The sequence below is a fragment of the Homarus americanus genome, unplaced genomic scaffold, assembly GCF_018991925.1.
Source record: "Homarus americanus isolate GMGI-L3 unplaced genomic scaffold, GMGI_Hamer_2.0 scaffold6317, whole genome shotgun sequence".
Classification (NCBI taxonomy): domain Eukaryota; kingdom Metazoa; phylum Arthropoda; class Malacostraca; order Decapoda; family Nephropidae; genus Homarus; species Homarus americanus.
This window is the reverse complement of record NW_024730668.1, coordinates 9872368-9892545: the sequence shown is the minus strand read 5'-3', so window position 1 is coordinate 9892545 and position 20178 is coordinate 9872368. Positions and strand designations below refer to the sequence as shown.

Below are 20178 nucleotides of genomic sequence, written 5' to 3'. Positions count from 1 at the left end.
CCAAACTAAATTTTTCATTTGCAGAATATATATATATATATATATATATATATATATATATATATATATATATATATATACATACATACATACATACAATATGCCTATATATATATATATATATATATATGTAACATATATATATATATATATGTAGTGATAGATTTGTCAGACACAACACATCTCAAAACAGTCAGAACTTGGCTGACACATTGGGGGTCAAATGTGAACCCTCATACTCAAGATTTTGCAAATCTTTGAAACTCTCCACATCTGTTACAAACAAGCGCAGCTGACTCTTTATTATGCTGTGCTTTACATGAAAGTCAGACTGACCTCCCATTGGCAGATCGTGTAACCTGAGCCCCCCAGGTCAGAGTCACCGTCAACCAGGGCCTCTCATCTTGGCCCCATCTGAAATTATAAAATTGCAACATAGTCTCTGAAAAAGTCCAGGCTGACCTTGCATTGGCGAGGCAAATGTAGAGACACTCACCCTCCCGCTTCCCGATCAGATCAGCAGCTCGCCTCCCCAATAGGGCGTCCTAGTCCTCCCCTCTACTATGAAGACAGAAGTATATGCTGTGGGCCAGCTACGCTGATCCTGTGAGAAGTCAGGGGCAGGAGCAAGCCTCAGTGGCAACCTCGGTGGGGCCGAGTTCGACACACGGTGCCAACAAGCAGTCTCATAGAGACCTTGGTTTCTGACCTCCACAGTCCGTGATGTTTTGTGGAAGCACCATGGATTCATTTCATGTTAGTGTCGAGAATCAGTGTGTCTAGTAGCAATATGATGTCCTGGTAATAAATATAATGTCTAATGGCAATAGAAGGTGGTATTAATGTGTCTATGTCATGTTGGTAATTAATAGAGTTATGGCAGAAAGATTGTTTGATGCTTCATGGATGTAATAGATGTGTATAGATACGATAAGTGTAGAGTCAGAGGTAAATAACTATCACGTACGCTGAAATCTCCTCTCTTTTATGCTCTTATACTATCAATCTTCTATATATAATCTTCTTGTCAAATTGCCTCATTATATTGGTGGCGTATTATATAACGTTATCCTCATATCCTTATTTATTGTTATTGGTGTATATAAACCCATGCCTCCTCATTTAGCCATAACACCTGGCTAGTTGTTTGAGTATTGTTAGAGATGGTAAAAGGGTTCCTTAGCAATGTGAAAAGTGTCTAATTATTAATAAATTTGGGTCAAATAGTAATATACTGCATTAGTAGTATCTTGTGAATTTTTCTTAGAAATATGTTCATTAACCCTTGTGATTTCTCCAAGTATGCGATCTGCTTGACATTCTCAATGCTTATTGGTTTGATTATTTGGTCAGTGCAGGCATTAAAGAGTGTGTGTTTCCAGTGATGGCTTGGTGTCTGTACTAACTTCTTATAACTAACATGTCTTTTATACCATCCTCCTCCTGTCCTAATCCTCCTCACCCTCACCCTTCCTCCATCTGCCCTGCAGATTCCGTGCCCCGCCCTGTCAACCACGCCTTGCTTTCACCTCTGTCCACTTCACCGCTCCCAAAGTCATATGTTTTTTCATGAGTTGCTTGAAATGGAATTGGTTAGTGTTAATGTGCGATAATTACAGGGCTTCACTCTGTGTCTTTATACTAGTATGGTTATATGTACTCTTTGTGCGTAAGTGATCGTAATATTCGATAGCAATTGAGCAGAACTGCTCCGATAACCTAATGAGAATATGTTATGCGTGGCCAAACTATGATTGCAAACATTGACATAACGATATAAAAGTAAATATTTCTTTATTTCTGGATACCTCGCTAATCTATCGCCCTTTTGGATTGTATACATACATATATATATATATATATATATATATATAAATATATATATATATATATATATATATATATATATATATAATATATATATATATATAAAATAATATATATATATATATATATATATATAATATATATATATATATATATATATATATATATATATATATATATATATATACATATATATATATATATATATATATATATATATATATATATATATATATATATATATATATATATATATATATATATATATATATATATAAAGGTCATTTCAGACACAGACTTATAGAAGTGAGCGTCTTGGTAATTAAATTTGATGTTTATTTTCATTGTCTAATTTATCATGTATCAAAGTAATATTACTAAAAATTGTGTAGGTAGTAGGCAGCTACCAAACAGGTAGATACTACCGCCTGGGAAGATATTGGAAGCATAATGTGTTGTCTAATGGTAGACCCTGCTGCCATATGGCATCACGAAAATTGTGACCAAGTCCCAGGTTCAGCGCTGACCTGACTTTCTGCCTCATTTACACACAATTGCAGTTTGAATTGTTCCTCTAACTTTGACAACACAACATACATACAGTATATTATTTCTCACTTTTGATCTTTTTTTTACTTTTTGTATTTATTTATGGTTAGTTACTTAAAATAAGGCCAATTCACTTCAAGTAATGGCATCAAATGTTACCAGCTGGTGTAGTGTAAACACTAGTGACGTCACTTAAGCGTCTGTATTTAACTGTCAGTAGTTTCAAGAATTAATGCAGTCATTTACTGAATATTCCTTTTAAAAAAATAAATTTTAAATTAATTATTTATAGGAGATACCGTAAGTATTATTATCAGTAAATATACCGATATGCATTACTGACCACCTCCACGGCTAAAAATAGCCCAATCTCGCGGTCACTTTGCCTTTCTTGTCTCCTCACTGGCAAATGGGGGGGGCGTGGGGAGGGGTGTGTGATGATAGCTGTGTTTATTACAGGGGTATAATTCTCTTTTACGGTATGTTAGACAGGTTTATAATACATTTTTATTATTTTAATATACCGGTAATCTTAATTTCAATCCAGCTTGCCAAACGTAAGTTTCAGTATAAAATAATTAGTGGTAAGACCTTGTGAGTGGCTTACGATGTTTCCATCACCACTCTTGACACACTAAACCACAATATTTAAGAGGTAAGAATTTTATACTTGGTGGTTTAGACGACCCCCTAACTTTGGGCAGATTTTTTTAATGTTCAAATTCCGTCTTATAAGCCGAGATATACGGTATGTGTTTGCCCTTAGGACAATTATTTCTTTTACCAGTAGTATTGTATATAATAATAATAAATAATAATAATAATTAACGGTTTATTAAGATAACATGGCAGCCCGAATGCTGAAAATATACAATGAACTGAGGTTACATATGGTGGAGGCGGGGAGTGGGTCACTTGATTGACAAAAGCTTTCAATACGAAAACATAAGAAACATAAAGTCAACTTATAGATTAACTATAGATCTGGAAATGTTTGAGCTGGACTTGTAAACATTCTTGTTGGCGCCCACTGTCTGGATGGCCATTGCGTCATACCCGGCTGCTAATCCGCTACCTTACTACAGATGCAGATCCACAACGTGGTCCTGGTAGGTCCTTCAGCTCACACAGGGTGTTGGAGATGGTTCTTGTTCCTCATGTGATGTAGTTAGGAATTCATAATTCCTCACATGGGTGGAGTCCTCATTTCTCTCCTGATGTAGTTTGGAGTCTTTCTTGGCTTTTCATCCAGTGTTGGTGGTAGTGAGTGTATCGCGGTCTGGGTGTGTCTGGTCCAGTCAGGTCAAACATTGACCGCTAATCATGATTGTCGCTGTAACAGTTGTTTCTTTGTTTCAAATATAAATTGTCACTTTTTTTATATCATTTGTGGGTTGATCATCAATCTCTGTACTGTACTGTTGGTGGGAGAATGTTGATAAATCCAGATGGGGAGGAAGAGATGGGGAAGGGGAAAGTCCAACAAACCAGGCTGGCAGCTGTCTCTAAGGTCAAGAGACCACGGCCGCATTAGCAGGCAGTGCCGACGTTCTCACCCTATGAAGGCTGAAGACAGTGTGTGTAATAATAATAATAATAATTAACGGTTTATTGAAAGAGCTTGGCAGCCAGAAGGCTGAAAATATACAGTTACATATTTGGGAAATGGGTTTCGAATTACAAATAATATACAAGTAACATAAGTGATACAAGTAAGATATATAATAACTAGATGGGGAAAAGCTCAAACTACAGTTCATTTCCACATAGTGACAGTGCAAGGAGTAGTGTTTACTGGGAGTGAATACACTGGTTTATTACAAGTTATTGATAATATTTACAATGGTTGGGACTGGGCTGTTCTTATAGCGATCAGTTCGTGCACGTATGGGCTGGATGCGGTTGTGGTGTCGAACAGCAATTCTCGGGCTAGGGATCTCAGGTGGTAGTAGGAGCCGGTGTCGAGGATGGTGTAGAAGCTTCTTACCAAATTTGCAGATGAGGTCGTGGTGATGGTCAGTGAGAGTCGAAAGGGTCAGTGTGTTGAGTGCTTCTTGATATGTGGAGTAGGAAGGGGAGAGAATAATCTTGCATGCCCTCTTTTGCACTTTCTCTAGGTGTTTACGTTGTGTGGCATTTAGGGAGGAAGACCAGGTGGGGGAGGCATAGGTGAGCTTGGGAAGTATGAATGTTGTGTAAACACTGAGGAGCTCGGGTGTAGGAACTCCGAGGGACTTAAGTCGGCGGAGGAGGTGGAGACGGAAACTGGAGGATTTGACAACTTCACTGACGTGTGGTTTCCAATTTAGTTTGTTGCGCCCTATTTTGGTGTCATCCGCAAACTTGCTTATGTCACTGCTGATCTCAGTATCTAGATCGTTTATGTAGATTATGAACAAGAGTGGGCCTAGTACTGACCCCTAGGGAACCCCACTGGTTACACGGCCCCACTCAGATTTAACACCATCTACGCTGACCCTCTGCGTTCTATCGGTGAGCCATGATTTTATCCAATTTAAAATTTTCCCCTCGATACCATGAGCCTTAATTTTTCTCAGAAGCCTCTCATGGATCCAAAAATGGTGCGGCTCGCCAGCCGTTCTCCACGTAAAGGGGTACACGCACCGCGAAATGTGAGCATTCCTGTTTTGGCAGGGTACCGTGGAAACGCGGAATGTGGGACCACGTAAAGCGAGGGTTGACTGTGTGTGTGTGTGTGTGTGTATATATATATATATATATATATATATATATATATATATATATATATATATATATATATATATATATATATATATATATATATATATATATATATATATATATATATATATATATATATATATATATATATATATATATATATATATATATATATATATATATATATATATATATATATATATATATATAAGATGGTAATGGCAGTGGAAGCGCCCCTTAGTGAGAAATCCCGAACCACCACAAGAGCACTTAAATTTACTAACAAAATGAATTGTCCGTGACCCGTGGAATGATAGCGTCTGTGACTGGGATGAATGAGACACTGTAAACTTTAGACACTTATATTCCCTCCAACACTACAAACACAATCAAATAATGGTACACCAATATGCGCACCTCTTAACTTGAACTTAAAACACTACTCTGGGTAATAAAAGTTATACATGATATTGAAATTATTAGAAACTCAGGCAACAATAAATTTAAAGTATTAAGAAATGATGCTTGCACACATGAAACAGGCCTTAAGGGTTTTCACAGAATAATATCCACCACTGCGGAAGTGGTATAAAAATAAGAAATTATTAATTCCACCATGAATAGGCCTAAAGGGCACTCAATATAATTATGTTACACCAACAGATGCAGGCCTTAAGGGTTTTCAACAAAATAATATCAGTCACTGAGAAAATGGTATTAAAAAATGAGAAATTAATAACTACAATGAATAGGCCCTAAGGGCACTCAACAAAATTATATCAAGCACTGAGAAATGGTATTAAAAAAATAAGAAATTAATAACTCTACAATGAATAGGCCTTAAGGGCACTCAATATAATTATGTTACACCAACAGATGCACACCTCCTAACCTAACTTAAACACTACTCTGGGGAACAAAGGTTATATCAGAGATTGAAACTATATAGAAATATTAAATGCACACAGCATACATTAGTAACTGAAAAAATAGTATTAACTACACACAAATATTGTCACTTATTATAAAGGCGTTACTGAGTCCAATACCCGTGAACCATGCTCCCTAACCTAACACACACACACAGATTCCACCTGCACTCCGTAGTCATTTAAGGCACAACCAACAGGCACCCATAGTTGAAGGCCCAAATCAGCCTTTCTCCACCTTGGAAAGTGTACCTCTAAACTCCACTGACTCTTGGCCCCAGTGTGCGACCCTGTATCACTCAGCTAGCTTCACCTTACCCCCGGTACATCCATAAAGCGGAAGGGAGTGAGCCAATCAGAGCTTGTACAGTTGAGAGAAGCTTTAGCTTCCCGTTAGCAAGAGGGTTTCACTAAGCTGCTTGAGACATGTGGTATTGTGAGCCGAAGTAGAGAAGAGCTGATGACCCCAACGATCATCCCGTCGTCAGCTGGGCACCCAGACGGCTAGATTCCCTCAAGAGATCCTTTGATAACCCGCTAAACAGTGACAGGCCTACACTGATCGGTCCAACGCGACAATCGCCAATCCTCAATCATCAACAGCAGTCTCAAACGGCAGTCAATCTCTCGCAGTCAAGTGGGTGCTGACGGAAACCCTGAAATAAACTCGCTGTTAGCTCTAGTTGACTTTATCACTGCCCTATCTAAACCCTGTCTGAGATCGAATGAGACTTACTTGTTTTACTGCAATAGCGCAGCACAGGTGACTAGACCACGTGACTATTTCTGTGGACGGACGCGCAGGGATGTCCTGCAGGTCCAATCGCTTTCACGTGACTGAGGACCAGCCAGCGTCTCGTCTCTCCAAGGCGCTAGCTTAGGCCTACGTGACATATTTTCCGCCTAACTAATAACTCCTTGGGACACCCAAAACATTATTCAGACTGATAAAGGATCTATAATAATTCCAAATTCAATAATAGTCCCTTAACTTCATGAATTGCATCATTATTAATTCAGGAAATTACATTTAATATCATATAGGCCTAGTTCCACAACCTCTCGCTATGTGCGGGTAGCGCTCCTTTCCCTCAGACGACCTTGAACTCAGTATCGCCAATGGCGCGGCGTTTGAAATTACTCTTAAATTTCTGAATATTACAATCGACCCCCCTAAAAAAAGACAGCACTGTCCTCATGTGCTTAGAAAAACATGGATACGACCCCCCTAAAAAGTTGTTCTAAGAAACTGCATCTCACTCCTTCAACGTGCTAACCGCAGCATTCCCATCTTCTCTTCTCCCCTTCTCTCTCCCGCTAATATATATATATATATATATATTTATATATATATTTATATATATATATATATATATATATATATATATATATATATATATATATATATATATATATATATATATATATATATATATATATATATATACATATATATATATACATATACATATACATATATATATATACAGTAGTACCCCACTTAACGCGGTCAATAAAACCCACAGGGTACCGTGTTAAGTGAAAACCCCGCTAAGTGAACAACAGAACATATGGGATTAATTCCAATAGAAACTGGCCCGATCCCCAAACTCCACTTTTTCCGACACAATACCTATGTTCTAGTAAAAATAACATCTTAATTTTATGATGGTACATGCACACAATTAATACTTAAGAGAAATGAAATACAGGCCTTGATTAATGTCCATTAAAATAATGGACTCAACTCCCCTCCCCTCTTTAAAACACACTGCTGGCTCTTCACTCTCTTGAGAAATTTTGGAAAACCACTAAATTTTAATAAATAATACCTCAAAGCTAAAGTTAGGATAATACAGTGACGTGCTGGATTCATGTAAGACCAGGAATATTTTGAATATAAATGTCATATATTTTGCACAAAGGCCAACATATTTACTGAGGTAAACATTATATCTAAAATTTGTATGTCTAATGCAAATCTATGATGTTTATATTCAAAATGATCACCAAATTGTAAGAATTCCAGCAATGTAAATTATATTCTGACCGGGTAATTTGTATGAATTTTATGAGCTAAAACAAATATCTTCAGTTAATAAAAAAAAAATATATTCTTCACACAGTAACAGATGGTCGGTGGGTCCCTCCCTCCCCCCCACCCCCCACCAACCTTGTCCCTACCAGATGTGTGGGAAAACCAGAATATTTACCTTTTTAGTAATAAATAATACCACAAACTAAAGTTAGGATAATATAATTGACATTGCTGAATTCCTTGTAAGACCAGGAATATTTTGAATACAAATGTCATATATTTTGCACAAAAATAACATATTTACTCAGAGTAAACATTATATCTAAAATTTGTATGTCTTATGCAAAATCTATGATGTTTATATTCAAAATGATCATCATATTGTAAGAATTCCAGCAATGTAAATTATATTCTGGCCGGGTAATTTGTATGATTTTTATGAGCTAAAACAGGCAGTCAGGCAGGGTGGCGGGTGGGGGGTGGGGCGAATCTAAAAATAGCTCTCGAGCCGGACACTCACCGCGTATATGTGGAAAAATCCCGCGTTAAGTGAAAGTTAGGCTCTGGCGAGGCACACGGCATTATCTGATTAAAGCAGCTAAAGCGAGGAAACAGCGTTAATGGGGTAATACTGTATATATATATATATATATATATATATATATATATATATATATATATATATATATATATATATACACACACACAGTAATTATTACTGATTTACGCGGTCAATTGAACCCACAGGGTACCGCGGAAAGTGAAAACCGCGTAAAGTGAACAACAGAACATATGGGATTAATTCCAATAGAGACTGGCCCGACCACCAAACTCCACTTTTTCAGACACAATACCTATGTTGTAGTAAAAATAACATCTTAATTTTATGATGGTATGCTCACACAATTAATATTTAAGAGAAATACAGTCGCCAGGTTAATGTCCATTCAATAATGGACTCAAATCCCCCCCCCCCCTCTTCCAGTCTCACTAGCTCCTACCTCTCTGAGAAATGTTTGGGTGAAAAAACTAGATTTTAACTAAAGTAATAAATAATACCTCAGACTAAAGTTAGGATAATATAATTGACATTTCTGGATTCCTTGCAGGTCAGGGAAAATTTTGAATGTAAACTTCATATATTTTGCACAAAAGATAAAATATTTGCTTTGTGTAAACCAAATTATTACATTAGATCTAAAATTTGTATGTCTAATGCAAAATCCATGTTGTTTATATTCAAAATGATCATCATATTGTAAGAATTCCAGCGATGTAAATTATATTCTGGCCTAGTAATTTGTATCAATTTTATGAGCTAAAACAAATATCTTCAGTTTAATAAAAAAAAATATTCTTCACGACACTATCTGTCAATCAAAGTACCCCACCTTGCCTCCCCCTACTCACACGCACGCCAGCTGGGTCGGTCGGTCCCAACCCTTCCACCCCTCCCCCCACCTTCCCTCCCTACCAGAGAAATGTTTGGGTGAAAACACTAGATTTTAATGTTTAGTAATAAATAATACCTCAGACTAAAGTTAGGATAATATAATTGACATTTCTGGATTCCTTGCAGGTCAGGGAATATTTTGAATGTAAACTTCATATATTTTGCACAAAAGATAAAATATTTGCTTTGTGTAAACCAAATTATTACATTAGATCTAAAATTTGTATGTCTAATGCAAAATCCTAGATGTTTATTTTCAAAATGATCATGATATTGTAAGAATTCCAGCAATGTAAGTAATATTCTGGCCGGGTAATTTGTATGAATTTTATGAGCTAAATAAAAAAATAATACTTCACCGCATATATGAGTAGATAAGTGAAAGTTTCTGGCAAGATACTGTGTAAATGAGAAATCGTGGAAAGTGAAACCGGAAAGTGAAACCTGTGTAAAGTGTTACATGGGTAATACAGCCAACCCTCGTCCCACTTTACACATTTCCACGTTTTCACGTTTAACGTTTACGCGGTACCCTGCCGAACACAGAATACTCACTTTCCGCTGTGCGTGTACCCCCTTTACGCGGAGCGCGGCTGGTGGTCCTCTCGCGCCGCGCCATTTTTGGATCCAAACCTCCCGCCATGTTGTGTAAGCGGCGCGAGTAGGTTGCGCAGTGTATGTCTTTGTTGCGTTATCGGTGACGTCATATGACATAGCGTACTGTGATTGGGCAAAGCATCCTTACCTCCCTCCCTGCTAGCTGTGATTGGTTTAATGTAGTACTATGACGTGCCCCGCCGCGGGAGCGTTCAAGCCCCTTGACCTACTGCGTCAGTTACACCCCTCCTGGCTACACCGTGTATATCAGTATCCATTGTTCCATAAGAATGGCTTCCACCGGACCACCACCACCACCACAAAGAAACCTTGCATTACCTGGACCCAGCCGCCCTAAGCCAAAGAAGACACGACGTTCCTTAAGCTACGATATAAAATATAAGATCATACAAGAGTTGGAGAAAGGAACAAGGCAGGTTGATCTCGCGCGCCAGCATGGTGTTAACGAATCAACTATCAGGACAATTAAGAAGGATGCAGCCAAGATAAAGGAGCACATGAACATCACAAAGTCTACAGGTGCTTCTATGATCAAGTATTTCCACAACAAGGTGCTTCTCAAGACGGAAAAATTACTTGTGAGCTACTTGGTGCGTCAGGCGCGACGGAACATGGTGGTGGACACGCGCTCAGTTAAGGAGTATGCACATGAACTGTATGCTGCAGTGTCACGAAAGATGGGAATTACAGAGCCCAAACCCTTTAATGCTTCCTCTGGGTGGTTGCAGAGGTTTAAGAAGAGGAACAAGATCACCAATATCAACATTGGCGGTGAAGAAGCTAGTGCTGACCGTGTTGCGGCTAGGGAATTTCCTCCGTTTTTACTTGAGATTATGGAGGAAGGACAGTACACCAACGACCAGGTGTTTAACATGGACGAATCTGGTCTTTTTTGGAAAAGGCTACCTTCCAAGACCTTCGTTGTGAAGAATGCCAGCAAGTGTTGGGGCCGGAAGTTGCAGAAGGAGCGCATCACCGTTCTGTTTACCACCAATGCCTCCGGTACCTGTAAGCTCAAGTTATCGGTGTTCCATACAGCTCGCAAGCCACACGCCTAGAAGAGCATGGACATGACCAAGCTAATTGTCCACTGGCTGACCGCACGTAAGGCGTGGATGTTCTCTACAATGTCCCTCTCCTGGTTTGATGACTGTTTCGTTCCTGACATTAAGAAATTCTGTGAGCAACACAATGTGCCATTCAAGATTTTGTTGCTGCTGGACAACGCACCAGGACACTCGCCCCTACTGTTAGATCGTCACCCCAAAGTAAAAGTGGTCTTCCTTCCTCCCAACACTACGTCTATAATACAGCCCATGGACCAAGAATTGATGTGTAATGTAAAAGCTGCATTCTCTGCTAAAAAATTCAACCTGCTGGACGACTACACCAACACCAAGGAAGAGTTGCGTAACCTGAGTGACTCCAACACCGATAGCAAGAGCGAAGACGACGAGGATCAACAGTTGGCAGAGCAAGAAGTACTTTTGAAACAATTCTGGAGAACATTCAACGTCAAGAAAGCTGTGGACTTCTTGGTGGAGGCATGGGATCAGCTGTCTGTAGCAACTGTTCGTCAGGCATGGAGACATGTGTTGCAAGGCATTCCGGGTGTTAGGCAGAGTAAATCTGTGACTGGTGAGGTTCAGACTGTTGCAGTAGCAGTGGACCTTGCCAGAGAAGCTGCGCAGAGTGTTACAGCTGCAGGCTTCTCCGAGACCACCAACGACGACATCCTGGAGGTGATAAGGGATCCTCATGTGACTACCGACGAGATGGTAGATGATGTTGATGTCAGTGAAGAGGCAGGTGGTGCGTCATCCCAAGAAGAACGCCACTTATCCCATAGTAATGTAAGGGGTGCCATCGAGTGTATTGAGAAAGTCAAGCTCCTCCTTTCCGACGACCCTGACGCTAACAGGTATGAAATCTTCACTCCCCAGCTGTTGCAGACTATGGAGCCCTACATCAAGGTTTATCACGACAACATAAACACCAGCCGTCAGCAAAGCATAACAGAGTTCTTTGCCCGCAACCCACCACAGTCAGCCCAAGCCAGTGATAGTGACAGAGGTGACAGTGATGATGACTTTGAGGGATTAGTCAGGGAGTCACTAGTAAGTGTGGATGACACCGATGAAGACTCACCTGAGGGCCAGTAGCCTGCCCTCTGCCTCGGAACCAGCCTCCATTCCCCTACGCTGACCCATCTCTTCTACTAACGTAAGTGTTAACCCCAACCTTGTTTTTTCTAACCTAACCTTCAGTTTATTATTCTCTTATTGATTGTTCCCTTCTATATTATGTGTGTGTGATTACCATCATAAAGTTAAGATATTATTTTTTGTAAAAGGTATGTATTGTGTCGGGAAAAAGTGGAGTTTGGGGGTCGGCCCGGTCTCTATTTCAATTAATCCCATACGTTATGTTGTTCACTTTACGCGTTTCTCACTTTACGCGGGCTGCCGTGGGTTCAATTAACCGCGTAAAGTGAGGGTTCACTGTAGTGTGTGTGTGTGTATATATATATATATATATATATATATATATATATATATATATATATATATATATATATATATATATATATATATATATATATATATATATATATATATATATATATATATATATATATATATATATATATATATATATATATATATATATATATATATATATATATATATATATATATATATGTGATATATATATGTATATATACACACACACATATATATATATATATATATATATATATATACACATACATACATACACACATACAGTCATCGCTGATTGCGTCCGACTAAACATCCCGATCGCGCCATACATCGTACCCCCCAAAAAAATCTGTGACGCCTGCTGGACCACCACTCCATGACCCCCTGACGGAGACACAATAATCCTCCCCATACTGGTCAGATATGTGTTAAAGGAATATTTTTCCTTCCTTAGGCTTTTTTTAAGCATTTGCCTTCAGGTGTAATGTTAACCCACATCTATTGAGGATAAAATCTTTCACCTACAAATTGACAATAACACATTTGCTGTAATCAGACATATTTAGTTGCCTCAACAATTGCAACCCCAGTTGCAATTGGGGTTGCAATTTCAAATTCTGTGTCATTACTAAGGAATAACGAAGTCTCTGGTGCACTGTAAGATTAAGAGAGAAAACGGAGGACTCATGCGTCCTGATGTGAGAGAAAACGGACTCGTATGATGGGGGACCAAATAAAAAAAGCATAGCTACATGTTTTGTGGACTACAGTATTGAGCGTACCCTTTCCATCACTTTGTAATAAACCTAGCCATGCCTATATGTATTTATGATATTTACCATAACATTATACATATATATTTAGTGGGTCTAAATTGTCGTAAAATGGGAAACTTGGGGTTGGGTCTTGGGTGCCTGGAACCAATTAGAATAAATCCCATAGGTTCTGTACTTTCGTTATCGCATTTTTCGTTATCATCCACTCGGCGGGGGTCCCAATTAGGCGCTATAACCAAGGGATGACTGTACTGTACTGTATATACTTGTGACACTGGCCAGTTGCTTCTGGTGTTATGGTACAGGGGTACCAAGTGACAGCACTAGGATCCCGCTTCCTTTATCAAGGAATAAACAATTAAAATTTAAATTGAAAAAAAAAAAAACATTCAAATAATGGGACGTAGCAAACCTAAATGCCCCTAGAGCGGGCACAGTCACGTATGCATCGCGTATTCTTATAGATTGTGCTGCCAGGCGTACGTGATCTAGTGAATTTAGTCAATACTGTACAGTAACAATGGACCTAAGTGCAAACCTGTATTGTACATGTACTAAATGATTATGGTACTAAAATTGTTATGTCTATTGCAAATATAGCTTGTTTATACAGGTATTCAAATAAATTACTATCTTACAAGAATCCAAGCTATGTAAGTTATATTCACCCAGGTCATTTGGGTGGCAAATTATGAGAAGAGCTTAGTCACTCTTAAGTAATGATAAATAAACACCCAGGCCTTCAGCGCCAACTGTCAAATCTTATCTCAAATAAATAAAGATACTCTGTCACCTCACCTCACGCTCGGCTGGCTACCTCCCTTCCTGTGTTCCCAGACAAAAGATTGGTGATTTCTTTATGTTTATTTTATATAATATCTGAGACTAAAGCTAGGATAATATAATTTGCATTGCTGAAATCCTTGCAAGACAGAGATTAATTTTAATATAAGCGTCATATATTTTGCTCAAGATATAATAAATGTAGTACATTAGTGAACAGTACTGTAGTACATTTTATAAAAAGTTTTTCAACTGTATTTTTGGGTAGATTTACATATATTTCTTCATTTATTTTCATCCATTTACATGCACACACCATACTAAAAGAAACGTAAAAGAAATAAATAACCTTAGTGCAACGCTGGAGTGTACATGTACTAATTTCATTACGGTACTACAATTGTTATGTCTAGTGCAAATTATAGGTTGTTTATATTTAAATTAATCACTATCTTACAAGAATCCCAGCAATGTAAATTATATTCACCCAGGTCATTTCACTGGCTTTTTATAAGAGAGAAGCTTAGTCACTTAAGAACTGATAAATAAACACACGTTAGACCTGGGCCAACTGTCAAACGTACTACCTCACCTCCCGCTCCCCTCCCCCCCACACTCGCTCCCTCCCTCCCTCCCATCTGCCCAGCATTGCTGGAATCCTTGTGAGACAGTGAATATTTTTAATATAAACGTCATGTATTTTGCACAAGAGATAAAAATTAATCACCTGTATCACATTACAGTAGTGATTTAAGAGTAAGAGTGTATATGTACGCATATAGTATTCCACATACACGTAAGTAATAAATAAAAAGTTTATGTGATGATCGGACAACGCCCATTTCGGTTAACGTCACATTTTCAAGAACGTATCTAGGACGTTAACCGGCGCATGACTGTATAAGAGAAATATCAATAATATTAGGTTTTTTAACACTTATGTTAGTAGAAGAGATGGCTGGGCTCACAGGGATGGGTGGTTGGTTCTGTGGCAGAGGGCAGATTATTGGCCCTCACCTGTATCTTTTTCCACCACAGAGGCTACCAGGGCCACCTCGTCAAACCCCTCAAAGCCCATATTCTCACTATCACTGACTTGGGCTGGCTGTGGTGGTTGGCGGGTGAAGAACTCGGTGATGTTTTGTTGAGGACTAGCATTGATGTGGTCGTGATACTGCTGAACATAGGGCTCCAGGGATTGCAACAGAAGATTATTAGACACTTCGTAGCGATGATTGCCTGTGTCTTTGGCAAGGATGAACTTCATTCTCTCAGCTAACTCGATGACATCCTTCACATCAGCATGTGTTAGTTTCTGCTCTTGTTGTTCTGTTCCACCACGCTGCTCACTGATGTCATCAACTTCCAACATCTCGTCTGCAGTCACCTCAGGTTGCCTGATTACCTCCAGGATGTCGTCGTTTGTGGTCTCGGAGAAGCCTGCAGCTATAACACTTTGTGCAGTCTCTCTTGCATTCTCCAATGCCACAGCAACTGACTAAGCCTCGCCAGCCACTGCTTTACCTCATGGCTTAAGGCACGTCGCACATTCTTGGGCTTGGGGCGGCTTGGGTCAGGTAGTTCAGGGCTTCTCGGGGGTGGTGGGGGTCCATCTAAATCCATTGTGTAGAAAGAAAAAAGCCCTGGTTCCTGGGCACGAGTGAATATACTCGGGGACAGTGAGACTGACGCGGCGGTGGAGAGCGTGGGTGGCAGGGGTGGCAAGGATAACTAGACCAAACACAGCATGCGGCGGAGGGGGTAAGGATACGTGGCCCAATCACAATCTGCGACGTCACCGGCGCGAGTCTGACGTCAGCGCCCAGCACCTTGCCCTGCTGCTTGCCGCATATATGATGGAAATAATAATTATCTCTTCTGACAGGTGCTGCGTAAATAGCCTTCCGCGTAAACCCAGACTATACTGTACAAATTTTTCAACTTCATTTTTGGGTAGATTTACATAAATTTCTGGGTGTCTCTTTATCTTCTCAGCACCACGAGAACTCTTACATTTACGCTTGCCAGCCATTTTAAAGGGAATTACAAACGAAAATTTTTTCTGTGTACTGACGTTGGGACTCAAAAATACATAATTTGAATTTTTTTTGTACAACTGCGGCGGTCGTATGTCCCAGTGGTCATAAGTTGAATAGGTCGCAAGTCGAGGAGTACCAAGATGATTTATCCTCTTGACTTTAACCTTATCTTATGAAGAAAACATTATTGCAGTCAATGGGAATTCTACCCAATAAAATTATATACAGTATTACCCCGCTTTACGCGGTTTCACTTTACGCGATTTCTCATATACACGGTGCCTCGCCAGATCCGAACTTTCACTTTACGCGGTTCATCTACCCATATACGCGCAGAGTGTCCGGCTCGACGCTATTTTTAGATTCGCCCCACCCGCCTGCTCCCGCCTCCTCCCTCCTCCGCCTGGGCAAGCTGCGCGGTAAGGTTGCACAGTGCATGTCTCTGTTGCGTTATCACTGACGTCATATGACGTATCGGACTGTGATTGGCCATGCATCCCTACCCCCCTCTGCTGCTAGCTGTAATTGGTTTAAAGTAATATGACGTGTCCACCTGGGGAGGGAGGGAGGGAGGAAAGACGACGCTTGACCTAGCCGCAACAGTTTCATCCCTCCAGGCCCCGTATGCCGACCCATCTCTTCTACTAACGTAAGTGTTACACCTAACTTTTAGTTTTCCTAACCTAACCTTTATTTTTCCTAACTTAACCTTTATTTTTCCTAACCTAACCTCTTCTATATTACTTGTTTGTGCATACCATCATAAAGTTAAGATAAAATTTTTACTACAACATAGTTGTGTGTCGTCAAAAAGTGGAGTTTGGGGGTCGGGCCAGTCTCTATTGGAATTAATCCCATATGTTCTGTTGTTCCATTTACGCGGATTTCACTGTGTGTTCAATTGACCGCGTAAATCGGGGTACTACTGTATAAGTTTGAATAAACCTTGGCTCCTGTGAATAGTGTTGCCAGAGTGGCTCCTGTGAATGGTGTTGCCAGAGTCGTTCTTGTGAATGGTGTTGCCAGAGTGACTCCTGTGAATGGTGTTGCCAGAGTGACTCCTGTGAATGGTGTTGCCAGAGTGGCTCCTGTGAATGGTGTTGCCAGAGTCGTTCTTGTGAATGGTGTTGCCAGAGTGACTCCTGTGAATGGTGTTGCCAGAGTGACTCCTGTGAATGGTGTTGCCAGAGTGACTCCTGTGAATGGTGTTGCCAGAGTGGCTCCTGTGAATGGTGTTGCCAAATTGGCTCCTGTGAATGGTGTTGCCTGAGTGACTCCTGTGAATGGTGTTGCCAGATGGCTCTTGAATGAGAGTGGTGTTGCCCAGAGTGACTCCTGTGAATGGTGTTGCCATGACCTCTGTGAATGGTGTTGCCTTTGTGAATGGTGTTGCCAGAGTGACCCTGTGAATGGTGTTGCCAGATGGCTCTTGTGAATGGTGTTGCCTGAGTGGCTCCTGTGAATGGTGTTGCCAGAGTGACTCCTGTGAATGGTGTTGCCAGAGTGACTCCTGTAATGGTGTTGCCTGAGTGGCTCCTGTGAATGGTGTTGCCAGATGGCTCTTGTGAAATGGTTGCCAGAGTCGCTCCTGTGAATGGTGTTGCCAGAGTGGCTCCTGTGAATGGTGTTGCCAGATGGCTCTTGTGAATGGTGTTGCCAGAGTCGCTCCTGTGAATGGTGTTGCCTGGAGTCGCTCCTGTGAATGGTGTTGCCAGATGGCTCTTGTGAATGGTGTTGCCAGAGTCGCTCCTGTGAATAGTGTTGCCTGAGTGGCTCCTGTGAATGGTGTTGCCTGAGTGGCTCCTGTGAATGGTGTTGCCTGAGTGGCTCCTGTGAATGGTGTGCTGCCTGTAATGGTGTGCCTGAGTGGCTCCTGTGAATGGTGTGCTGCCTAAGTGGCTCCTGTGAATGGTGTTGCCAGAGTGGCTCCTGTGAATGGTGCTTGTGAATGGTGTTGCCTGAGTGGCTCCCTGTGAATGGTGTGCCTGAGTGGCTCCTGTGAATGGTGTTGCCTGAATGGCTCCTGTGAATGGTGTTGCCTGAGTGGCTCCTGTGAATGGTGTTGCCTGAGTGGCTCCTGTGAATGGTGTTGCCTGAATGGCTCCTGTGAATGGTGTTGCCTGAGTGGCTCCTGTAGAATGGTGTTGCCTGAGTGGCTCCTGTGAATGGTGTTGCCTGAGTGGCTCCTGTGAATGGTGTTGCCTGAGTGGCTCCTGTGAATGGTGTTGCCTGAGTGGCTCCTGTGAATGGTGTTGCCTGAGTGGCTCCTGTGAAATGAAACAAACCATGACTGAACTGTCTGATTTTGACAGGAATGAACCATGGAGCTTTACTAGAAAGAGAAGGTAATTATTAACACTTAAAGGTGTGTTGCAACTAAAATCAGACATTGGTCAGTGATGGTTTGTTTTCTTTCACAGGGGCTGAGGAGGAGCTGCTCCTGCAACACACACAACGGTGATGAGTTATGTTTGTTACCTCCAGTCATTTAAGCTATGCAGAAAGAGCATAAAAAAAATATAGACTGAAATAATGCTACATTATCTGCTTATAAAAAAGTTATGTTCTATTGAGTGGAGATGGCTGTAAAGGAATAAAACACGGTAGTGGCATCCTACAGTTCTGTTCTGTACCGAGATTACGTAAGAAATACATGTTTGGTTTTCATCTTCATATTTGATAAGCTTGCTACACACTCAATTTTTTGCTCAGACTTGTCTGCATAAAAAAGCTTTCATAAACAAACCTGAACTTTGTGTTTTCCCTCCACAGTAAAAAAATGTCTTCACAAACAGCTCAGTTTGCTCATAGATTTCAGAAAAAGCATGTTTAGGGCTGCTATCTATTTGTGCTCTGGTACGGTAATCTTTACTTTTTATTTTCCATAATGTTGGCTTGTTATGTTAAATTTTGATATGAATTCATTAGGAAAGTTGCATAAATTGCTGCTGCTGCCTTGCAGGGTTGCTCGTGTCCAATGTAGACTATACAGTAATAACATACAATACTACTTATCTGAATAAAAACCTGGTATGTCTCCTTTATTTTTATTTCTTAATACAGTAAAGCCTCTGATAACAACGGTTCGACCAACAACTTTTCATATTTAAAACCTTCGTTAATTTAGGATCCAATTCAATTTATGTCCTTATTTCATTCTCATTTACAACCAAAATATAATAAAAATAAAATAAAAAAACATTTTCATATAAATAATAACTAAATTCCAATATGTATAATAAAAAAAGAATTACTGTAAAAAAAAATGAAGAGCACCTAGCACAAAGAAGCTGCCTTGCTAATGAGTGGTAAACAACAGTCGGAGCTTGGCGGGCCTTTTGTTTTCACACATCTGGAACAGGAACAGGAGAAAAACTTTCTCAGGTTTTTTGCAGCATTTTTGCATCCTTATTCAGCATGAACAAGTGATGGTAGTGTTGTTTCAAAAAATAATAGAAAGTGTATAAGCCTAGCCGAGAAACTAGATGTGTTAAAACGATATGAAAAAGGCGAGAGATCTTTGGATATTGTGTGGAGCAAGCAATGAACATATTTTCTGAAGTGGATCCATTAACAAAACAAAGTATTAAAATTTAAATAAATGCAAATGACCTCTACATAAAGATGTATAATGAGAAAAGAAAGCAACTGTGCAAGGTTCTTTTGACAGCTTTATTATTCGAAGGCCTAAACCATCAACTTCAGCTACACCATCAAATTCAGCATCATAAGCAGCTTCAACATCAACTTCAGGTTCAGTAGCAGTTTCAGCTACAGCTTTATGGAAAGCTACAGCTTCAACCAGAGTTGAACCTACAACTTCAGCCAGAGTTGAACCTGATGACTTCATCATCTGAGTAAAAACTCGCACAATATTCATTGGATGTCCTTATGTTTTAGACTTTACCACCATTGGTGAGTAGAATTTTTGTTTTACATTTGTAAATATTATTTAAAAC

General features: G+C 39.8%; 1 protein-coding gene across 1 annotated transcript in view; it reads left to right on the top strand.

Moving 5' to 3' along the window:
- LOC121867229 (E3 ubiquitin-protein ligase SH3RF3-like) overlaps nt 1-19256 on the top strand; it is a gene marked incomplete in the record, with an annotated part of 60677 nt that extends 41421 nt beyond the window's left edge. Inside the window, 1 exon segment of the mRNA XM_042367079.1 lies at nt 18640-19256. Within this exon segment, the coding sequence (XP_042223013.1) occupies nt 18640-18646 (7 nt within the window).
- Nucleotides 19257-20178: the final 922 nt, after the last annotated feature.